Raw genomic sequence first — 17,182 nt, forward strand, 5'->3', positions numbered from 1 at the left:
CATTTTTCTGGGCCATGATTTGACAATAGGATGTGTACCTATGGTTATTCCCAACGAAATGAAGCTCTGGTCCATAGCCGGATCCCCCATTGCCGCCCTGGTATGCTGCTGTACCACCGGCACCTCCAGTACCACCTAGACGTGGATAATTCATTTGCAGGTCAAAAGGATACTGACACAAATGTTTACCATAGAGGTCAATCTTCTGATAAGGCATTGGGACTCGGAGAGAAGTAATAAATGTAGGGAATCGCGAGCGGGAGCCTGGTTGGTTGGTGGTGAAAGGCAAGGGAGTAAAATGGCACATGGCACACCGCAAGGCCTCTGCATGGTCGAGAGACACGTGGCACCTGCGTGCCTAACGTGTCTGTTCCTCTGGCAGGCTGGCCGTTGCTTGACACCAGGCCTTCTTAGTATCCAATCCAAAGTTATGCAATATCGATCCGCATCGAGCGCCTTTCGCTGTGCTCAAGCTCCGACCTGTCTCCGCCGCGTCAGTACTAGTGTGCAGACAACAGGACGCGAGACAGCTGGCGGACCGTGTCGCGGGCGAAGGATGCGAGGTCGCTAGAGCGTTCGCTGGCACGTACCGGGCCAGAGTGCCGCGGCAGTCCTGCGGCGAAAACCCGGCGATCTCTCTGTTCCCCGGCGCACGGGGCGCCGCGGCGGGCGCGAAGTGCACGCCGGAAGGCGCCGGGGAGGTCCGCGCCGGAACGTCCCGGCGTGGCGGCCCGGGCCCGTGAACGTCTGTTCGACGTCGACGCAGCCGGCCGGGGAGGGGCGGATCAGACGGGAAACGCTGGAGGGCGCGGAAGGTCAGTTTACCGTTCATCACCATCATCGTTCTATCGCTCCAGGGCGGACGCATAACGGAACTCGATGCTGCAAGTGGGTGCAAACTTCGCACAGGCAAGAACTCATCCAGCGGCGACATATCGAGTCGTTGCGTCCAGCCGCCGGCGAACGAACACAGCACTGACCCCCCCTGAATCCTGATATTTGGGTAAGCTTGCCGCCAACCTGCAGAGACACGCGTACCCAGACATGCGGGAAATGTTCGTGTACATTTAATATTTAATATTGATAACGGGTGAGCGATGTCCGGTCCAGAGTGCTACAGCGAGCCGCTGCGATGCGCTGCCAGAGTGTGTCACGGTGTGACTTTCGCGTTTTGCTAAAACCTCAACGACAAACGCGGCGTTGAGTATCGTGTTCGTGTCAACGTGGAGCAATTTCGGCGCTCGTGGCGGCTTCCGTATACAGGAAACCCCCCACCACTCGATAAAACGGCTTTTGGTACACGCCTGAAAGTCGTCCACGGTCCGAGTCAGCAATGAACAACTTCGCTTTGGTGGAGCGAACAATGCTAGCAGAGAATCACAAGAAGCCTCGCCTCATGGCCCCCTTCGGCTTGGAAAAACTTCAATACGCCGGGGTCCCGTACGTAACACTCTTTCTCACTCCCTCATGTCGCCCACTTCTACATCCACAGGCGTCGCCCTTGTCACCGGTGCTGCTCAAGGGATTGGCAAATCTATCGCACTGCGCCTGGCTTCCGACGGCTTTGATGTAGCCCTGAACGACATTCCGAGCAAGAAGGACGAGCTGGAGGCAGTTATGGCCGAAGTTTTGAAAACCAGACACGGAATTCGTGCGTCTGTTGTCGTTGGAGATGTTTCTTCGGAGGAGTCGGTCTCCGAGATGGTCCAAAGTGTGGTTGCGGCGCTTGGGGGACTGGATGTTGTGCGTTGTCAGCCGTCTTGAATCCTCCCCGGACTGATAGCCTCTCCAGATGGTCGCTAATGCTGGGATTTGCAAGGCACGGGCGTCGTTTTTGGATGGTATGTTCACAGCCCGTTGCCCTCACCTCGTCACATTTGTTGCTAGTCTCCGCTGCTGAATGGGACCACACCTTCTCAATCAACACCCGGGGGACTTTCCTCTGCTACAAGTATGCCGCGAAGCAGATGATTTCCCAAGGACGCGGTGGTCGCATCATCGGTGCCTGCTCCGGGGCGGGAAAGCAGGGCTACATCGCTTTGCCTGACTACTCGTCGTCCAAGTTCGCGATCCGGGGCCTGACGCAGGCTGTCGGTGGGTCCATCCACTCTCCATTCTATGGTCTCGTATTCATTAGTCCCTAGCGCAAGAACTCGGTAAACATGGGATAACAGTCAATGCCTATGCGCCTGGTACGTGTTTTGAGCATGGCTCCGCACCAACTGAGCCGTATTAGGTGCCGTTATCACGCCTATGAGTGCGATTCTTCCCATAGTCCGCTTTCGTTGCTCATAGTACTCTGCTTAGCGCAACAATTTCCCGAGATGGCTGGCGTGCCTGCGGACGACTTCTTCGCTGCCGTGGGCTCTTCTCTGCTATGCGGTCCCAGACTAACTTATGAATAGCAAGCCAAAATGAACGCAACGGGTGTTAATGTTACACCGGGGGATATCGCAAGCCTCGTTTCGTTCTTCGCATCCAAAGAGTCTGGTTTCATGACAGGTAAGTCACAACTCGCAACTCCGCCGTATCCAAAGTGATGTTCATTTCCTAGGCCAAACCCTTAGTGCCGATGGCGGTCGTTACTTCGATTGAAATCTGCTTACCGCCGGCACCAATGATACATGTGTTTTGTTGAAGTGCTGGCCTCGAGTGAAACGAATGGATCGCGAAATATATGGCTGGTCATGTGATGGCTGATAGCTGCCATGCCCCCTCATCTTCCGAACGATATCTGGTGGTCGATTTTCGACTATGTTGATCTGCGAGCTCTAGCGGCGCCGTCGGGAACCCGCCGCACGCTTCATGCGACGAGTCCAGACGCCTTGGTCCGCCCCCTGAACAAGCGCAACTTTTTTTCTAATGTTCCTAGATTGCGAAATTCGAGGGGGGTCCGGGTAAAGATACAGTCTGGGGCGAGTCGGCAGGTTTGGCGTTGATATCATCTTTCTTCGTGATTCAAAAGCTCGGCGCTGGCTAATTTAAATTTGTTGACAAAGAAAAAGTTGATACATCTTTTTCCACGAAAAACCTATCGGAAACCGGTTTCTGTTCAAGTTCCGACTCCCGAGCGTGCGGGCATTTGCGCATGCTCACGATACCTCCTGCAACCGCACCCAAATACCGCCCTTAACATGCATCGTCAGGTGGCTCTTCACAAACAACCTTTCCCTCCGCTTCCACCCCAACACATCCTTCTCGGGGTCCCGCCACTCTGCCGGCGGGAGACTGTCTGGCGGCTGCGCGTCCAGCGCTAGCGACAGACCGGAAAATGCCTGGAATAGGCGGATGAGGAAGACAGAAGCCTGGTGATAGGCGAATTGCTGGCCGAGACAGATGTGCGGGCCCGCGCTGAAGGGCAGGAAGATGAACGGGTTGGGTATGACTGCAGAAGTTGAGTACGATAAACTGGATGAGAAGGACAAGATGATACGGTATTTGTGGAGTCGTTCGTCGATGAAGCGCTCCGGGTCCCATTCCAGCACATCGGGACCCCAGAGATCGGGTCGACGGTGCATACCAATAGTGCTGTATGGCACTCTGAAAGAAGTGAGAGAGCTTGAGCAATTGGATCTGGCGGAAGGTACATATTTACCTCGTTCCTTTGGGAATGTAGAAAGGTCGGGATCCTGGCTGCAGGGGAGGAAGCACTACAGGAGCACACGTATTCCTGCGGTCCAGGTATTGAGTCGCTGGAAAATGAAGATTGAGTTTCATACCGAGAGTTCAGCGGTACAGGAGGATAGAGCCGCAATGTTTCTGCTCAATCTGTCAGCTTGCAAAACTTCAGTAATGTCGTTTACCATTGAGTATAGCGCTTGTCGGCCCAACAATGTCCAGTATTTCCCGGCGCAATTTGGAGAGAACGTCCGGATGTTCAGCAAGCATGTAGATGACAAAGGTCAGCAAAGAGGAAGTTGTGTCCCGCCCGGCAAGTCCGATGTTGAGAATCTCATCGCGAATAATTGTCCGATCTACACAACCAGAGCTCAGTGAGATGGTAAATGTAAAAACAGGGACAGACCTTGAGTATAATTTACCAAGTGTTGCACCAACGTCTCGCCTTCTTGAACCTCTCGATCCTTGACAAGACCATCCCCATTAAAGTATTCCCCATTCTTCTTATCCCCGATTGCGACCTGCAAGATCGGGTCCAAGAAAGCCCGAATAACTTTCATCTCCTCCTCGACCTTGTTGGTCCAAAACTCTATCAATGGCCAAGCAGAGCCGAGCAGGCTTCGGCGCGTCGACAAATCCTGGGCACGCATTATCGATTCGGCAAACGCCAAAGCAGCGGCATGTTCTTTATCCAAAGCCTGATTTGAAGCCTTCCCCGTAGCACTGTTATATGGATAGGGAAGCCCTGCTTCCAAGGTGCGAGAATCATATCCGAAGAGGAATTCGCCCGAGGCATCCATCGTAAACCGCCCTAGCAGGTCTTGAAAATCGACCGCAAAGCCATCGCGAACACGTTGCTTGATTTTATCAATCGCGACGAGAGAGTAACGGTCGAAAAGCGCAAAGTCGCTGATGCGGTCACGCTTGAAAAATGGCCGCGTCATTGAGCGATGAAACCTGGCTTACGAATGAGGCATTCAGGCAAGCGTTGCAACTCGGAGAGAACATACTTCCAGAGGTCACCTTAGAGGACAATTAACGTTATGCATTATTAGAAACCAAAGACTGAGGCTCACCATCTGAAAGAAACACGCCACTTCCCAATAAATCACTGAAAATGCTACGTATCTCCTCGCCCTTTTCGAAACTGGCGACTTGGGTTGCTAAAATGGCCTATATGTAATAGAGTGAATGTTGGTTGCCGCAAAAATAAACTAGGAAACTGACCTTGATATACTCGGGCTCGCTTGTTAACATCTGGCATTTGTTAGCAGTCCGAGCGAACCCAAGATAAGAGAAAGCCGCACCAAGTTTGTGAATAGAAGCCGCAGATTGAACATTGGCCCTAATTGATTGCCCATAACGGCGAAGGCTTCCCCGGGATACTCGTTCTCGGCGTTGCCAATGGCATCCCTCAGCAGGTCAACACCACCAATAGCCCCGGGTACCAGTGGCGGAAGGGTTGCTCCATTGGCTCGCGCGTCTAGCCAATCTCGGGCTAAGGAGTGCCACAAACGGATTGTGAACGCGACCGGGATGCTCCCAAGTAGAACCAGGGTGTGCTGCCAGATGGGAAGGGACAGAGAAAGTAGGTTGATGGATAACACTCTTTGGATAAGAGTATGCACAAGCAGTAAGCCGATGGGTGGGGTAATTAGAGAGGGAAGAAGTCGAGCCAGCATGCCGAGGCCTGGTGCAAGAGGTGCCATACTTCGAAATCGTAGCCAGCAAATGCGGCAATGGAGTATCTTATGTAGCAAGATTCGAGCGGCAGTTGGTTTATCAGCAGGTGGAGACATCATCTCAACAACCCATCCGGTAGAGCCTTCGTGACGTTATACATATCCACGAGCCGCATGAGATCTGTGAGACGATTTGGTGACAATTCAGATTCAACGAGTCAGAGAGCATGTTGAGACCTGAGGCTTACATTGAGTGGGGAAGCTAAAAGGCAGAGTACACCGACATTGGCAGTTATTGAAGGCTCATAGAGGATAGAGCCCAGTTTCTGAGGTCTGCAGTTCGTTTTCGTTGACATCCCGATTGATTTGCGGGTTTGTTAGGTGACCTTCGTAAGATACAGTTCCTATCCTTTTGAGGCTATTTCGTTCGGTACTTACAGGTGGGTTGCGTTGGGCAAACGTTCGGCGCCGCGTTGTGTCGGATTCTAAGATGTCGAGGTCTGTGACATATTGGTCACTGATCGGCCACGATTCTGATCCGCCGCGGTGTCGACTTGAAGCCACCGCAAAAGACGGGTACACTGGCAGTACTCACCACCACTAGCATTCGTGTTCCCTTCCGACCACGTGTCCAACTTCCTGTCTTCGCCCACTGACATACTAGTCAAATACTAGTACTTGCCACTGGTTCAAATATCATCTTCAATGATTCTCCACCCACTGACAACCTGAATAGTAAAGAACATATGTACCAACCCGATAGTCGGATCTCGCTCTATTTTTGCATACCTTGCCGTGCGACGGGCTGCTTTCCGTACGGTCAGCTCGTCAATCATTCATGAACAACCACTTAATGATCTTCTTTGGATACCGGCGCCGAATTCGAATGTAGAATGTAGTGCTTGAAGCTTCTGGCAAGTTCTGAAGTTATGTACTACTGCCAGCGCTCCGCGAGTGTATATAGTCATCGTTGGCTTCATTGGTATACTTATACGTCTCAAACCCATTGCAATCAGAGGATTGGCACCGGTAACCAAGTGCCAACCTCAGCTTTTCAAGGTTTTCAGTCCTTCAGAGCATGCTCAAGAGGCTTGAGCAGGGCGTGGAGATTAGTAAATGAAAACGTGAACCACTCCACTCATTTCAAATTCCACCAGATGCGCGCTCAGGCTCTAACTTGTATTTTTTTAGACTGCTATTGAAACAGCTCTATTGCCGAGTGTAAACCCAGACGATGAGTTCTTCGATACTGTAGACTCATCAAGTTGGGTAACGACTTTAACTCAGCACTGACCGTCCTTTAACCAGAAAAGTCACTCCCTGGCTCAAAAACCCTTTGACGATCTGCATCTCCAGACCTTGATAGAGGCCCCCGACACTTGCTCTGGTTGCCGTCGTCGGCAGGCTAGACCGGCTGCGTCCCGCATATGCGTCGCGCAGCACTTGACTCAGAGAAGTGGCAGAAGTCGCATGGAGACGCGTTTTCGCCAAGATGAGCGGATACATTAGACTAGTTGCTGCAATGGAATAAGGAGAGAAGAAAAGCGAGCCTGAACAAATGCCTACCTAGCGAATTGGCCACTGCTGCGCCGAGAAACGCTTGACGTGGATTTGGCTCGTGTCCGCCGTTGGTACGAGCGACGAGGCGGCGGAATAGCTGGAAGAGCCCGAGCGTTAGTGCTGGGTTTATGCACAACAACAGTGTCGTTTTGAACCCTTGACATAAGTTCAACGGAGCGAAGGTAAGTGTTGCTATTCTTACCCCGCCAAAATCCCGCGAGACCTTGCTCGCGATAGATTCTGTTGACAATAGTTGTGACGTCCTGCGAGGCTTCCGACACCTCGTCTTCATCAGAGTCCGTCTCCAGTTGCAATCGCGTCGTAATGATGTTCAGTGGTGTTGAAACTGCACGAGACGCAACACCAGCGACGAATCCGAGGAGAATCTCTTCCCCCAGACTGGGCTTGTGTGGACGGGATGGCTGGCCGGCTTTGGGTACCAACGAAAGCTTTCGACGGGTCGACAGATAGCGCAAGAACGCATAGAAATAAAAGTAGAAGAAACTAAAAGGCCCTTCAATAGTTGCTCAAGGGAAAGATGAGATGACTTACTTAGACAGCAGAGTAGCGCCAGTGTCTGTCGCAAGTCCATTATAGAGACTTTGCAATCCATTTCGGCGTGTGGCCTTGAGCAAGATGCGGAAAGCCCCACGTAGCCCGCCTGAGGTTTTTGCTTTCTCTGCAGGGTAAAGTTGGAGGCGGGTGGTCGCCAGGTCGAGCGGGTAGGTGAGAGTGTTGGCAGAGGCGCTTCCTATGGCGCCAGAGAATGCTTGTACCAAGGGCGGGAGCGTGCTCGTCATGGTGGGTGAAAGGCAGAAATGAGACGCGTGACGTCATACCGTCATTTCCTCGTCGTGACCGGCAAATGCAAAGCCCGAGGTATTTTTATTGAGCAAGATATAGCATTGCTAGTCGAGCCATGCGTGTTGGTCTTTACAAGGGGAGAGAGAGAGGTTGGTTCATAGAGCTACATTTCCTTCTTTCAAGTTTCTCCTTCACGTATTTCTTGCTGCTCGTTTTTCTTGACCATAGCCATCATCTTTCTCATGGTTTCCGGCGGAATCTCTTGGCCGCGCGTATAAGTGAACAGGCCCACACCGTTGTCCATCGTCGTGATCCCTCCCGGCCCACACGCCTCCGCCATCAGCTTGTACATTGCCCCCATATCGTTGGTCGGATTCTCGTCCACGCGTAGTCGCCACAGCGGGTGCTGCATATAGGCAGGGCTGTTTGGATCCAGGAGCTCCTCAACCCGTTTGTACTCCTCCGCCCAACGGTGTCGAATCATCACTTTTGCGGCCCACTTGCTGGCGTTTTGGCGATCGCCCAAGCAGATGTAGGCATCCAGGACTGCACAAGTTACCATGCTGTACATTGCAACATGCTCAACCTTTTCTTTTTCGATGAATTCGAGGATCTGGAGGCTTTTCTTGATCAGCCAGTCGTCTGATAGCTCGCGGTTGACAGCCCAAACCGGGACACTGGGCATGAAGCTAGCGATGGCGGAACGCCGTTTGTCGCTCGCTGTCGGATTTTCGGTGCAAGCGGTACACGTGCAAACAACTGCGTAGGGTCTGAGGATTTCCGCTCGTTTCGTCTTGTTGACCAAAACGTCCAAATAATGGAAAGTGAGCTCTTCTCCTTCGGCAATATCGCGGACGGCATAGAGCTTGTACGCAAATGTTGCGCGGTCGAAGCGTGGTTGAGTATTCGAGGAACAACTGGCCATATGTTGTCAGTTTACCATTGGTGCGGAGTTGACAATAAGACTACCTGTGGTTGAGACGCGATATATGCTCCAGAGTCGCAGAGTAGTTGGACATTTTTGCATCCTCCACCCAAGGCTGCAGACCACTAAGACCGACTCCATTCGTTCGAATTATGCCCGTGAATGGCCCGGAGCCGTCCTTCTGATGGCAGTTGTGAAGACCCATGAATGCCACACGCCGATCCTCAGTCATGCGGTTGACTGCTATCGCGATGTATCGCTCGTACTCGTTGAGGTTATGCTGGGCCCTTTGTGCCTCCGAGCAGTCAGGAGGAAGCTTCTTTGTCGGGACCCCAGCCGGCGCAATAAGTAAGGGGCGCTCCCAAAGAATGATGTCGCCTTGCTTTATTGGGCGAGTACTGAATAAGCCCAAGCCCTTGCCAGGGGAGTGTCCACGGCGGAAGGCAGGAGGTGAAGACGCTGGTGGTAGTCCGCGAGGGAAGCCGGGAGTTCCCGTAATGATCTGCTCGCTACCGCGAAGGAACAAACACTCGGTATTAGGCTCGTCGTGGACTCGGGGAAGAGTGGTCCATATGTGAGTTGCAGGATTAGACGGGTCTTCAGGCCCTTGGACGTAGTTTATCTTGATTTCGTAGCCTTTTGGAACGATGACTGTGCATATATTATTGAGAGGGAGGAAGGACATTTGGTGACCACAAACCAGGTTTTTCGAGTGCTGCAGACGAAGCCTGCTCACCGACATGCGCGGTGAATGCGGTGGAAGGATTATTTGGGCGTTTTTTCGCTGGGGTAGAGTTGAGAAAGCCGCGCCTCATGACAGGCAAAGGCAAGCACGACAGTCAGCTTCTCTTCCGCCCAATTTTACGTGTAAGCGCTGATCAAGCCTGTTACTCGATTTGAACGTGAACAGGTCGCGAGACAGTGAAAGGCGAACGTTCAGACCTTGCCCGCGAGTTAGCACTACCGAGTCATAGAACCCAATTTCTAGAATGATTCGACTACGAGCCTGGGTGGAGATTTTTTTTGATTGCACAACTGCCAGGGCTGTTGACCTCGAACTTGAGCGAGTTGTTGTGAATAAAATCGGCGGTGACTCTATCGAAAACCATTCACCTCGTTCTCGTGGCAAACTTGAATATGTTGGCATGTTTAGACATGGACGTAAACAAGCATAAACAGTGTCACGTCTTGGCTAAAACCTCAAGGTTCACCGTTCATCCACCGCTCTTTCGTGTCTTCTTCACATTCCAAATCCTTATTGCGGAGTGCGATGCAGGGTCTGAATGCCACCAAACGTATTTATCGTCTCGGTTCTATACGCCGGAACCAGTCTGAACCACCAATGGTCCAAGCGCGATCAAAGTTTACACGTAAAATTGGGCGGAAGCTGCCTCAAGTCATCGTTACTTTCTTCCAACCATCATGAGGCGTGGCTTCCTCAACTCCAAGGCAGCAAAAGAACGCCTCAGCTCTGCGACGGCCCAACAATTTGAACAAATCAAAGTGACCTCTGTTGATTTACCTGCAGTGCTCGAAAAACCAGGTTCGTGGTCCCAAACTTATCTCCCCATCGATGACCTGTGCACAGTCGTCGTTCCCGGAAGCACGTTCAGCCCTACTGATCCTCCAACCCACATTTGGGCGACTCTTCCTCAACTCTATGGCGAGCCTAGCACGGAATGTGTTCTCCTCCGCGGCAGCAAAGAAATCATCCTAAAGACTCCCGGTTTTCCGAAACGACTTCCGCCAGCCAACTCTCCCGCTGCATTTCGAGTTGCGCCCTCGCCTGGAAAAGGTATGGGTCTATTCAGCACTCGTCCCATCAAGCAAGGGGAAATTATCCTCTGGGAACGACCCCTGCTCATCGCACCACGCGGCGTCCCAACTCGCTTTCCGCCTGGCAGTTTTTCCGCGGCCCAAATGATCCAGCATCACCTTGACGCTTGCGAGCACTTTATCGCGATCGCAGTCAATCGCATGGAAGAAAATTGTCGTGCCGCGTTCATGAGTCTTCACAATTGTCATACCCACGATGGTTCAGGGCCGCTAGTGGGCAGATTTCGGACGAATGGGGTCGCTCTTGGGGGCCTCGATGGCGTACAGCATCAAACAGACAAGCCCTACAACGCAATTTTAGAGCACGTATCGCGTCTCAACCACAGGTGTGGCGACTTATTCTTGTTACCTGCTTCCGAAACTAACAACCTACGCCCAGTTGCTCCCCAAATACGCAGCCATTCTTCGATCGGGCGACGTTCGCGTATAAGCTCTATGCTGTTCGTGATGTCCCCGCAGGCGAAGAACTGACTTACCAATACATCGACGTGTTGGCGAATAAAACAGCGCGCGCGGAAAGCCTCAAGCCCTACGATGTTGTCTGCACCTGTCTTGCGTGTACGGAGAATATTGCAGAGACCGATAAACGTCGTTCGGAGATCGCTAATATCTTCCCTTTCGTCCCAACATGGCTTATGAATTATCAACTGCCCGACGACTGGCTGATCAAGAAATGTACCGCACTCCTGGAGCTTATCGACAAGGAAGGACTGCAGCATCTCGAGGGGTACTGTATGGGCACACGTGCGATTATGGACTCCTACATCTGTCTGGGGGACAGCCGGAATGCGAGCAAATGGGCAGCGCGGGTAGCTCTGCGGCCTTGGTCGGAGTGCGAAGCCGAGAGCTATCCGGTGAAGGAGCTTTTGGACCCGGGAAGTCCTGCCTACGCGCAACACCCCTTGTGGCAAATGCGAATGCGAATGTGGATGTAGAGTTTCTAAGCTGATCGTTCACACCCGGACGCCAGAACCAGTCTGCTCAGACATTATGAAGAAGATTTTTGCTCTGATTGTCAAACAGAAAACTTGAAGATAATACCGTACTTATCAACAGCATCGATAAAGCTCTCGACTCTTGATTTTTTCACCGTGTTCCGACCGCAACTTGATTGGTAGACATTTCCTATTTGTAGCTCAGCGCCAATTGCAAGACAAAAGAGACTGTAGGATAAGTTCTCCATATGAACAAGGATTACATTGGGTCGGCGCCGGCCCTTCACTGGTGTTCTTGTCCTCGGGCTGCGAGTGATCCGGGCCAAACAACTAGGATGGCAGCCATTGGCAGGCTCCACTTTTTTTTATTTAAAAAAACAGAGACTCTCAGCAGCTGCAAAAAGCAGCCTTGGGAAACTTTGAACTGGCTTGTCTATCAAAAAGTCCCCATTTTTCCTGTAATACAGCTGCAAGTAGCTAGAGAATATTTGAAGTTGTGTACTCAAATTCCTCTCTAATAATTGGCCACTGGGATATTCAGTCTAAGAAGCCATAGTTTATTTAATGAAGACAATATACAGATTGGATATGGAGATGCCGTGGTATCTACTTGCATGATGGGGTGAGAAATGCTACACTACTTTGTTGACTACCTACTGTATACTACTGACTACTAATACTACCTATAAAATGAGCAATGAGCGTGATGGTGGATGGGGGATGTGAGGGTGGATAGGTGAGAGCGATTCGGATATGCAAACGTGATAACAAGGGGGAAGATACTACAGCTACGATGAAAGGTGGGGTTCACTACTGCTACTAAAAGATCCAGATGCAAGAGACCAAAGGGGTGGGTGGAGGGTGGGGGGAGGCAGAGCAGGAAAAGAGCACACCCGGCCGACCGACCAGGAAAAACGGCAAACGATAACGGAGGGAGAAAAAAAAGAGGGCTAGTCATACATCGTGAGTTGATTGAGTCGTGTTTTCGGGGGGTCGTATTAGACGCCATAACGTGCAGCGAGCCGTTCTTGGATCGGCTGGGGGAACATTGACACTTGTGCCTGCCATGCGGCGACATCGTGGTTCTTGAAGCCTTGCAAGAGCGTCCTGAACATCTCATTGAGCTCGGGAGAGGGCTGGTTCCATCGCACGATAGCGTTGCAGAACCAAAGAAGACTCTGCGAAAACGAAAAAAAACGCATCAGCGATCAAGGATTACATCAGGAAAGAGAAAATAACCTTGGCGATGCCTTGTGGGTTATGTTGCACAAGCGTACAGAAACCTCTGAATGCAGAATCCTTCTCCTCGTTGTCCCGAATCTCGTACAATGCTTGGCACCAGGCTTGGGCAAACTCGGGCAAGTGCGGCGCAACAAGGTCTGGATGAGTCAACCCGATTCGTCCAATGGAAACGGCGGCGTTTTCGTGTAAGCTTCGTGGTGCCTTGGGATGCAGTAGGATAGGAATTAGCCGGGCAATGAGCGGGTTGACCCATTGCTTAAACTCGGGGTCGTCTATAATTCGTCAGGAACAGGGCAACGCAGGCGAACAGAGAAGGCGACATACCCCTTCCATATCGCAACGAGACTTCGCCAACCGACCAGGCCGCGTTGTTGGACGCACTGATGAAGTCGTACTTCGGCTCCGGGTCCAGTTGAAGAGTCAGCTCGGCCATGATGCCCGGCATGTGGGGGCGGAGGAGAACAAAACAGCCCATTGCCATGTCACCAACAAGTGCGTAAGCACTCTGTCGAACGGGCGCTTGCGGGTGTTTGAGACAAACAGTGAGAAGGGCGAGAAGAGGAGGGTTGCTGGCTGTGATTAATGGTTGCAGCTCCATTCCCATGCCTTGAGTCAACCCGGAGAGAAGATCGAGAGCAACAACGAGGAACGACTTGTCTGGCTCCTCTGATTCCGGATTCTGCTGGTAGGCCTGGTATTTGAGGAGTGCATTGTGGATGATGTTATTACAGCGCTCAAAAACGGGTTGAGCATACGGCAAGAATGCCGTTCCGATGGCGATTGTAACAGAAGCCAAACACTAAAAACATTGATGAACAAAAGCTGCGGCGGAAAGAGATCGAAAAGCAAACCTCGAGAAGAGGAATCAGATCTTCGTCGTCATCCTTCAGTCGCGACCAACGCTTGGTCAACGGAGGCATCAGGATATCGACATAACGCGGGTTCTGTAACGCCCGACCCACTGCATCAGCAAGGGTGCCAACGGCATCGTATAAGATAAGCATATTCTTGTGTTGATATTTGTCGAATGCGATGACGAGGTTTTGGAGCACGGGCTCCAGGTAAGGTGCAAGCTCCATGCCCGCATCTTCTTCGAGGGTGGCAAAGGCGCTGCAACCAGCCTCTTGAACTCGTTTGTTGTTGTCAAGGACCATTCGGAGAAGCTATTTAAACCGCAATCAGTGATAAGAAAGCGGTGACAAATGGAGGATTCTTACGCCCTCCATCGTTGGCACAAAGTATTGATTTTTGTGCTCCTCGGATATGGGCTGGGTCGTCCAGCTTGCGTAGCGGCCAAGGGTCCAGCAAGTAATAGAACGAACGAGGGGTTTGGAATCCGATAGCGTACTGATGAGATATGGAATGAGAGTCGGCAGATGCGGTTCGATAGCCTCAATGCAACCTAGAATCCGATGCGGTTAGCTTCTATTTTCACATTATCACTTGAAATACACACCCTCGGCCATCGCACCTAGCGCGAGAATCCCACTCTCCCTCTGTAGCCAGTCGTTGCTCCATAATTTATCCTTCAATGGGCCCAACAGGACATTGAGTAAGTCGCCACTAAACCTGACCGCTAAGACATCCAAAGCGGCTGCGGCACATTTTCGCAGATTCCATTCAGTGGACATTTCATCGGCAAAATCCTCGTCGTCGAAGTAGTCTTCTTCGTCGGAATCGAAGGTTTCTTCACCATAAGCCCCAATACGCGTCTTGGGAGGCTCATTTCCGTCCGCCTCGCGTTCGAGTCCATGAGATTTGCCACCTCCATAGTGACGAGGCTTGATATCCGTTTCCTTATCGGGGACTGCTGCATCCTCAGCATCACCTTCCAGCCAGAGTAGATCGTCTTCGCCATAGACCATGCAATCGAGTAGAACAGGGGCAACTTTGGCGAGTAGAGGATGTAGATGGACGGCTAAATCGGCGTCTTCAGCGAAGGTCAACCAAAACTCACATGCCTCGAGCGCAACGTTTTCGTTCTTGTCTTTGGTCGAGTACAGCATGTACTCCGCCACATTGTTCATCTCTGGCATGAGTTTCTCCGGTCGGGCTGCAAGTAGGAGGACCAAGGCCTGGCAAACGTGGCGACGAACGGAAGGGTCATCGTCAGAGGCACGTTTAAAGAGAGTGGCGATGAAGTTGTCGATGTGGACGAAGAGAGATTGGGCTCCGACGGGAACAAAGTACGATAAACAGGCGATCGCATGGGAGCGCATCTTGGCAGATGGGTGGTCGGCCAACATGAGGAATTTCGGAATCATGAAATCGAGGGGGCGGGTGCCGTTGATCTCAACGTCCATTTTTCTGGGGTAGTCCTCGCATGCCTTTTCGAGAACATTAAAGGCGGCCTTTGTGTAGAAAAGAAAGTTAGTCTTGGGTTGTAAGCTATTTAGGGCACGTACCTCTTGTCGATCCAAATCAGGTGAGTCGAGAGTGTTCATTAGCTGTTGAAGGCACTCAGGCCAGTGACGGGGTTCGAGTTGGCCAAGAAAAGCGACGATGTCTTGACCTGCCGCATTGCGAATCATGACCGACTCGTCGGTGAACGCTTGGAGGACCGCCGCCTTGACATATTGAGCGACTTCTGGGGTTGAAGTCAGGATGAGGCGGGCATTGTTCTTGAGGAGGTAGCCAGCGATGGTGCGGATTCGGTCCTCTTCTTGTGGCATGGCCGTTAGAATATATGCCAGATAGGCAATGTACTCGGGCGCGCGAGTAAAGTTGTTTAGTTTCTGTGTGGGTCTTTTCAGCTGGAGTTCAATGGAGAAAAACAGCAGCGGAAGACATACCTGGGTGATAGCGCGTTGAACGGCTACATTCATGTCGGTGGATTCATGAAGCGTCTGCAGGACCTCCTGAAGACCCTGTTGTTGGGGTGCCCATGAAGCCATCGTGAACAACGCGTAAAGAGAAGAGAGAGAATGCCGTGTCACGCCAGTGACGTTTCTGATCAATCCACACTTTTCACCATCATTGCCCGACCTGACTGGCCCTTGCCCCTTGCTACACCCCAAATAATGCAGGGTGTAATCCCACCATCGCGCTCGACGACCGACTCAGTCAACACTGGCAGGTCCTATTCTCCCGCTGATCAACAGCGCTTAGAGAAGGCATCAACTTCTTCATCAAGTGTCAGACAACAGGCGGCGTTCTTCTTCTCGACCGCGCCCATCTCGAGTCAAGAGTCAACGATTCAAATTGGACTCGAACGATAATCACCTTCGACTTCCATCGGACGGGTGGCTTGGAATCTTCCACGGGTACTTGTAACGTTAACTCCAAAGAAAATACATCATAAATTACCCATCTACGCCTTATGCCCTAAAATACTTACACTTTACTCTTAACTTTATTCAGAGTAGCCATCGTCCTCCACGACGCGCTTGCCCATGCTCTCTATCAGCCCACTAACCCTCTCGTAAACCGCAAAAACGACTGCCTGGCCTGGCGCAACTCTCAACACTCTGGGTGTGATGCCCTTATAGAAACTCCGCGTTCCTTCTTGGCGCCACATCTCGCCGGCAATTGCGGAAATACGCGCAAACGCAGACTGTGGGTTGGCTGGGTCCACTGGCGACTTCTGCAAACGCGTCTTGATAGTGTCAATCGGCGCATTCGAAAATGGCCCCATTGCACCAGAGATGAGTCCGATGATCATATGCTGGTAAGACGGCAGTTCAACAAGGTCGGGCTGCATTTTATGCGCAAATTTCTTCAGTTCTTGGTATGCAGTAAAGTTTGCGCCTTCCAACGACATCAGTTACGGTCATTAAAAGTCACAACGAACCTTGGTTTGTCGCCTGCCTCAGCGCCGTCAAGCTGACCCCACGGTACAGCGTTGCCACACCCTCTTCTCTGACAATAGTATAAACAGCGTGTCCCGCATTCCGATACTTCGGCGCTTCCGTCGGGTCTGCCAACGAGTGCATTTGTGCTTGCAGTCGAATCTTCACGACCTCCATAGGCGTGACGACAGCAACAGCCTCTGTCGTCCCGGCGCCGAGCCCAGCGAGGAATATCATGCCCGTGCTCGTCTTCCCAGTGTTTGGATCCGCGAGCAAGCGCTTGTACTGCTCAAACGATGCGAAACGGATGGACATTTTAGGGACGATGCCAGAGAGGACGGCCCCGAGGCCTTTGTACAGTGCAAGAGGCGTTTCGCGGCGAACAATCAGCGCTCCAGTGGCGAGGAACCCGCGCGGTTTGGTCTATGGCAGCGTCAACTCTGAGAGGTGGGAAAAGGAGGCAACGACGGACACCCGGAGCGAGACCAGACTTGGAGAGCTGCATTCGGACCTTGATGGTGTCGAGAGGCTGGCATGCTAGCTATAATTTCCGCCAGGAATGAGCATCCCACAGCTCCGAAACGACCAGCAACATACCGCTTCGCATGCTCCAGCAATACCACCAGCAGCGATATGTGTCGCAAACCCAACCGGTTTCTTGTTACCCGACCGCGACATAGAGAAGCCAAGTTACTCGTTTATGCTGAATATGCGTGGCGGGAAAGGAGCGAGTACTTTAAAGATAGCGAATGGTGAAGAGAGAGAGTCGCAGAGGCATGTGAATTAGCCCAT

General features: G+C 51.9%; 7 protein-coding genes across 7 annotated transcripts; 2 read left to right on the top strand and 5 right to left on the bottom strand.

The window, feature by feature from the left end:
• Positions 1–1,467: 1,467 nt before the first annotated feature.
• On the top strand, positions 1,468–2,595 carry MIND_01387000 (L-2,3-butanediol dehydrogenase; the record flags this gene model as incomplete). The annotated part of the gene is made up of 8 exons (XM_037370284.1): positions 1,468–1,743; positions 1,793–1,841; positions 1,888–2,094; positions 2,145–2,192; positions 2,237–2,257; positions 2,308–2,360; positions 2,406–2,502; positions 2,555–2,595. 8 exons carry the CDS (start codon positions 1,468–1,470, stop codon positions 2,593–2,595), a joined length of 792 nt encoding a protein of 263 aa, XP_037213285.1.
• Positions 2,596–3,092: 497 nt separating this feature from the next.
• MIND_01387100 (uncharacterized protein) lies at positions 3,093–5,420 on the bottom strand (the record flags this gene model as incomplete). Its single annotated transcript, XM_037370285.1, has 9 exons — positions 3,093–3,540; positions 3,596–3,670; positions 3,720–3,759; positions 3,804–3,974; positions 4,025–4,575; positions 4,629–4,641; positions 4,695–4,791; positions 4,846–4,875; positions 4,926–5,420. 9 exons carry the CDS (start codon positions 5,418–5,420, stop codon positions 3,093–3,095), a joined length of 1,920 nt encoding a protein of 639 aa, XP_037213286.1.
• A 1,089-nt stretch (positions 5,421–6,509) lies between these two features.
• On the bottom strand, positions 6,510–7,660 carry MIND_01387200 (uncharacterized protein; the record flags this gene model as incomplete). The annotated part of the gene is made up of 5 exons (XM_037370286.1): positions 6,510–6,549; positions 6,595–6,817; positions 6,867–7,016; positions 7,063–7,364; positions 7,413–7,660. The coding sequence occupies 5 exons, from the start codon at positions 7,658–7,660 to the stop codon at positions 6,510–6,512; spliced, it is 963 nt and encodes a 320-aa protein (XP_037213287.1).
• A 182-nt stretch (positions 7,661–7,842) lies between these two features.
• Positions 7,843–9,404, bottom strand: MIND_01387300 (Aldehyde dehydrogenase; the record flags this gene model as incomplete). Its single annotated transcript, XM_037370287.1, has 3 exons — positions 7,843–8,581; positions 8,634–9,240; positions 9,290–9,404. 3 exons carry the CDS (start codon positions 9,402–9,404, stop codon positions 7,843–7,845), a joined length of 1,461 nt encoding a protein of 486 aa, XP_037213288.1.
• A 607-nt stretch (positions 9,405–10,011) lies between these two features.
• Positions 10,012–11,360, top strand: MIND_01387400 (Aldehyde dehydrogenase; the record flags this gene model as incomplete). The annotated part of the gene is made up of 3 exons (XM_037370288.1): positions 10,012–10,132; positions 10,178–10,751; positions 10,805–11,360. The coding sequence occupies 3 exons, from the start codon at positions 10,012–10,014 to the stop codon at positions 11,358–11,360; spliced, it is 1,251 nt and encodes a 416-aa protein (XP_037213289.1).
• A 998-nt stretch (positions 11,361–12,358) lies between these two features.
• MIND_01387500 (Importin beta-2 subunit) lies at positions 12,359–15,496 on the bottom strand (the record flags this gene model as incomplete). The annotated part of the gene is made up of 7 exons (XM_037370289.1): positions 12,359–12,538; positions 12,600–12,874; positions 12,927–13,401; positions 13,454–13,765; positions 13,820–14,004; positions 14,059–15,337; positions 15,395–15,496. 7 exons carry the CDS (start codon positions 15,494–15,496, stop codon positions 12,359–12,361), a joined length of 2,808 nt encoding a protein of 935 aa, XP_037213290.1.
• A 458-nt stretch (positions 15,497–15,954) lies between these two features.
• Positions 15,955–17,068, bottom strand: MIND_01387600 (Importin beta-2 subunit; the record flags this gene model as incomplete). The annotated part of the gene is made up of 4 exons (XM_037370290.1): positions 15,955–16,349; positions 16,393–16,813; positions 16,863–16,931; positions 16,988–17,068. 4 exons carry the CDS (start codon positions 17,066–17,068, stop codon positions 15,955–15,957), a joined length of 966 nt encoding a protein of 321 aa, XP_037213291.1.
• Between the last annotated feature and the right edge of the window lie 114 nt (positions 17,069–17,182).

Source organism: Mycena indigotica, assembly GCF_014461135.1.
Source record: "Mycena indigotica strain 171206Taipei chromosome Unknown Mind.scaff0017, whole genome shotgun sequence".
In the NCBI taxonomy this organism is placed as follows: domain Eukaryota; kingdom Fungi; phylum Basidiomycota; class Agaricomycetes; order Agaricales; family Mycenaceae; genus Mycena; species Mycena indigotica.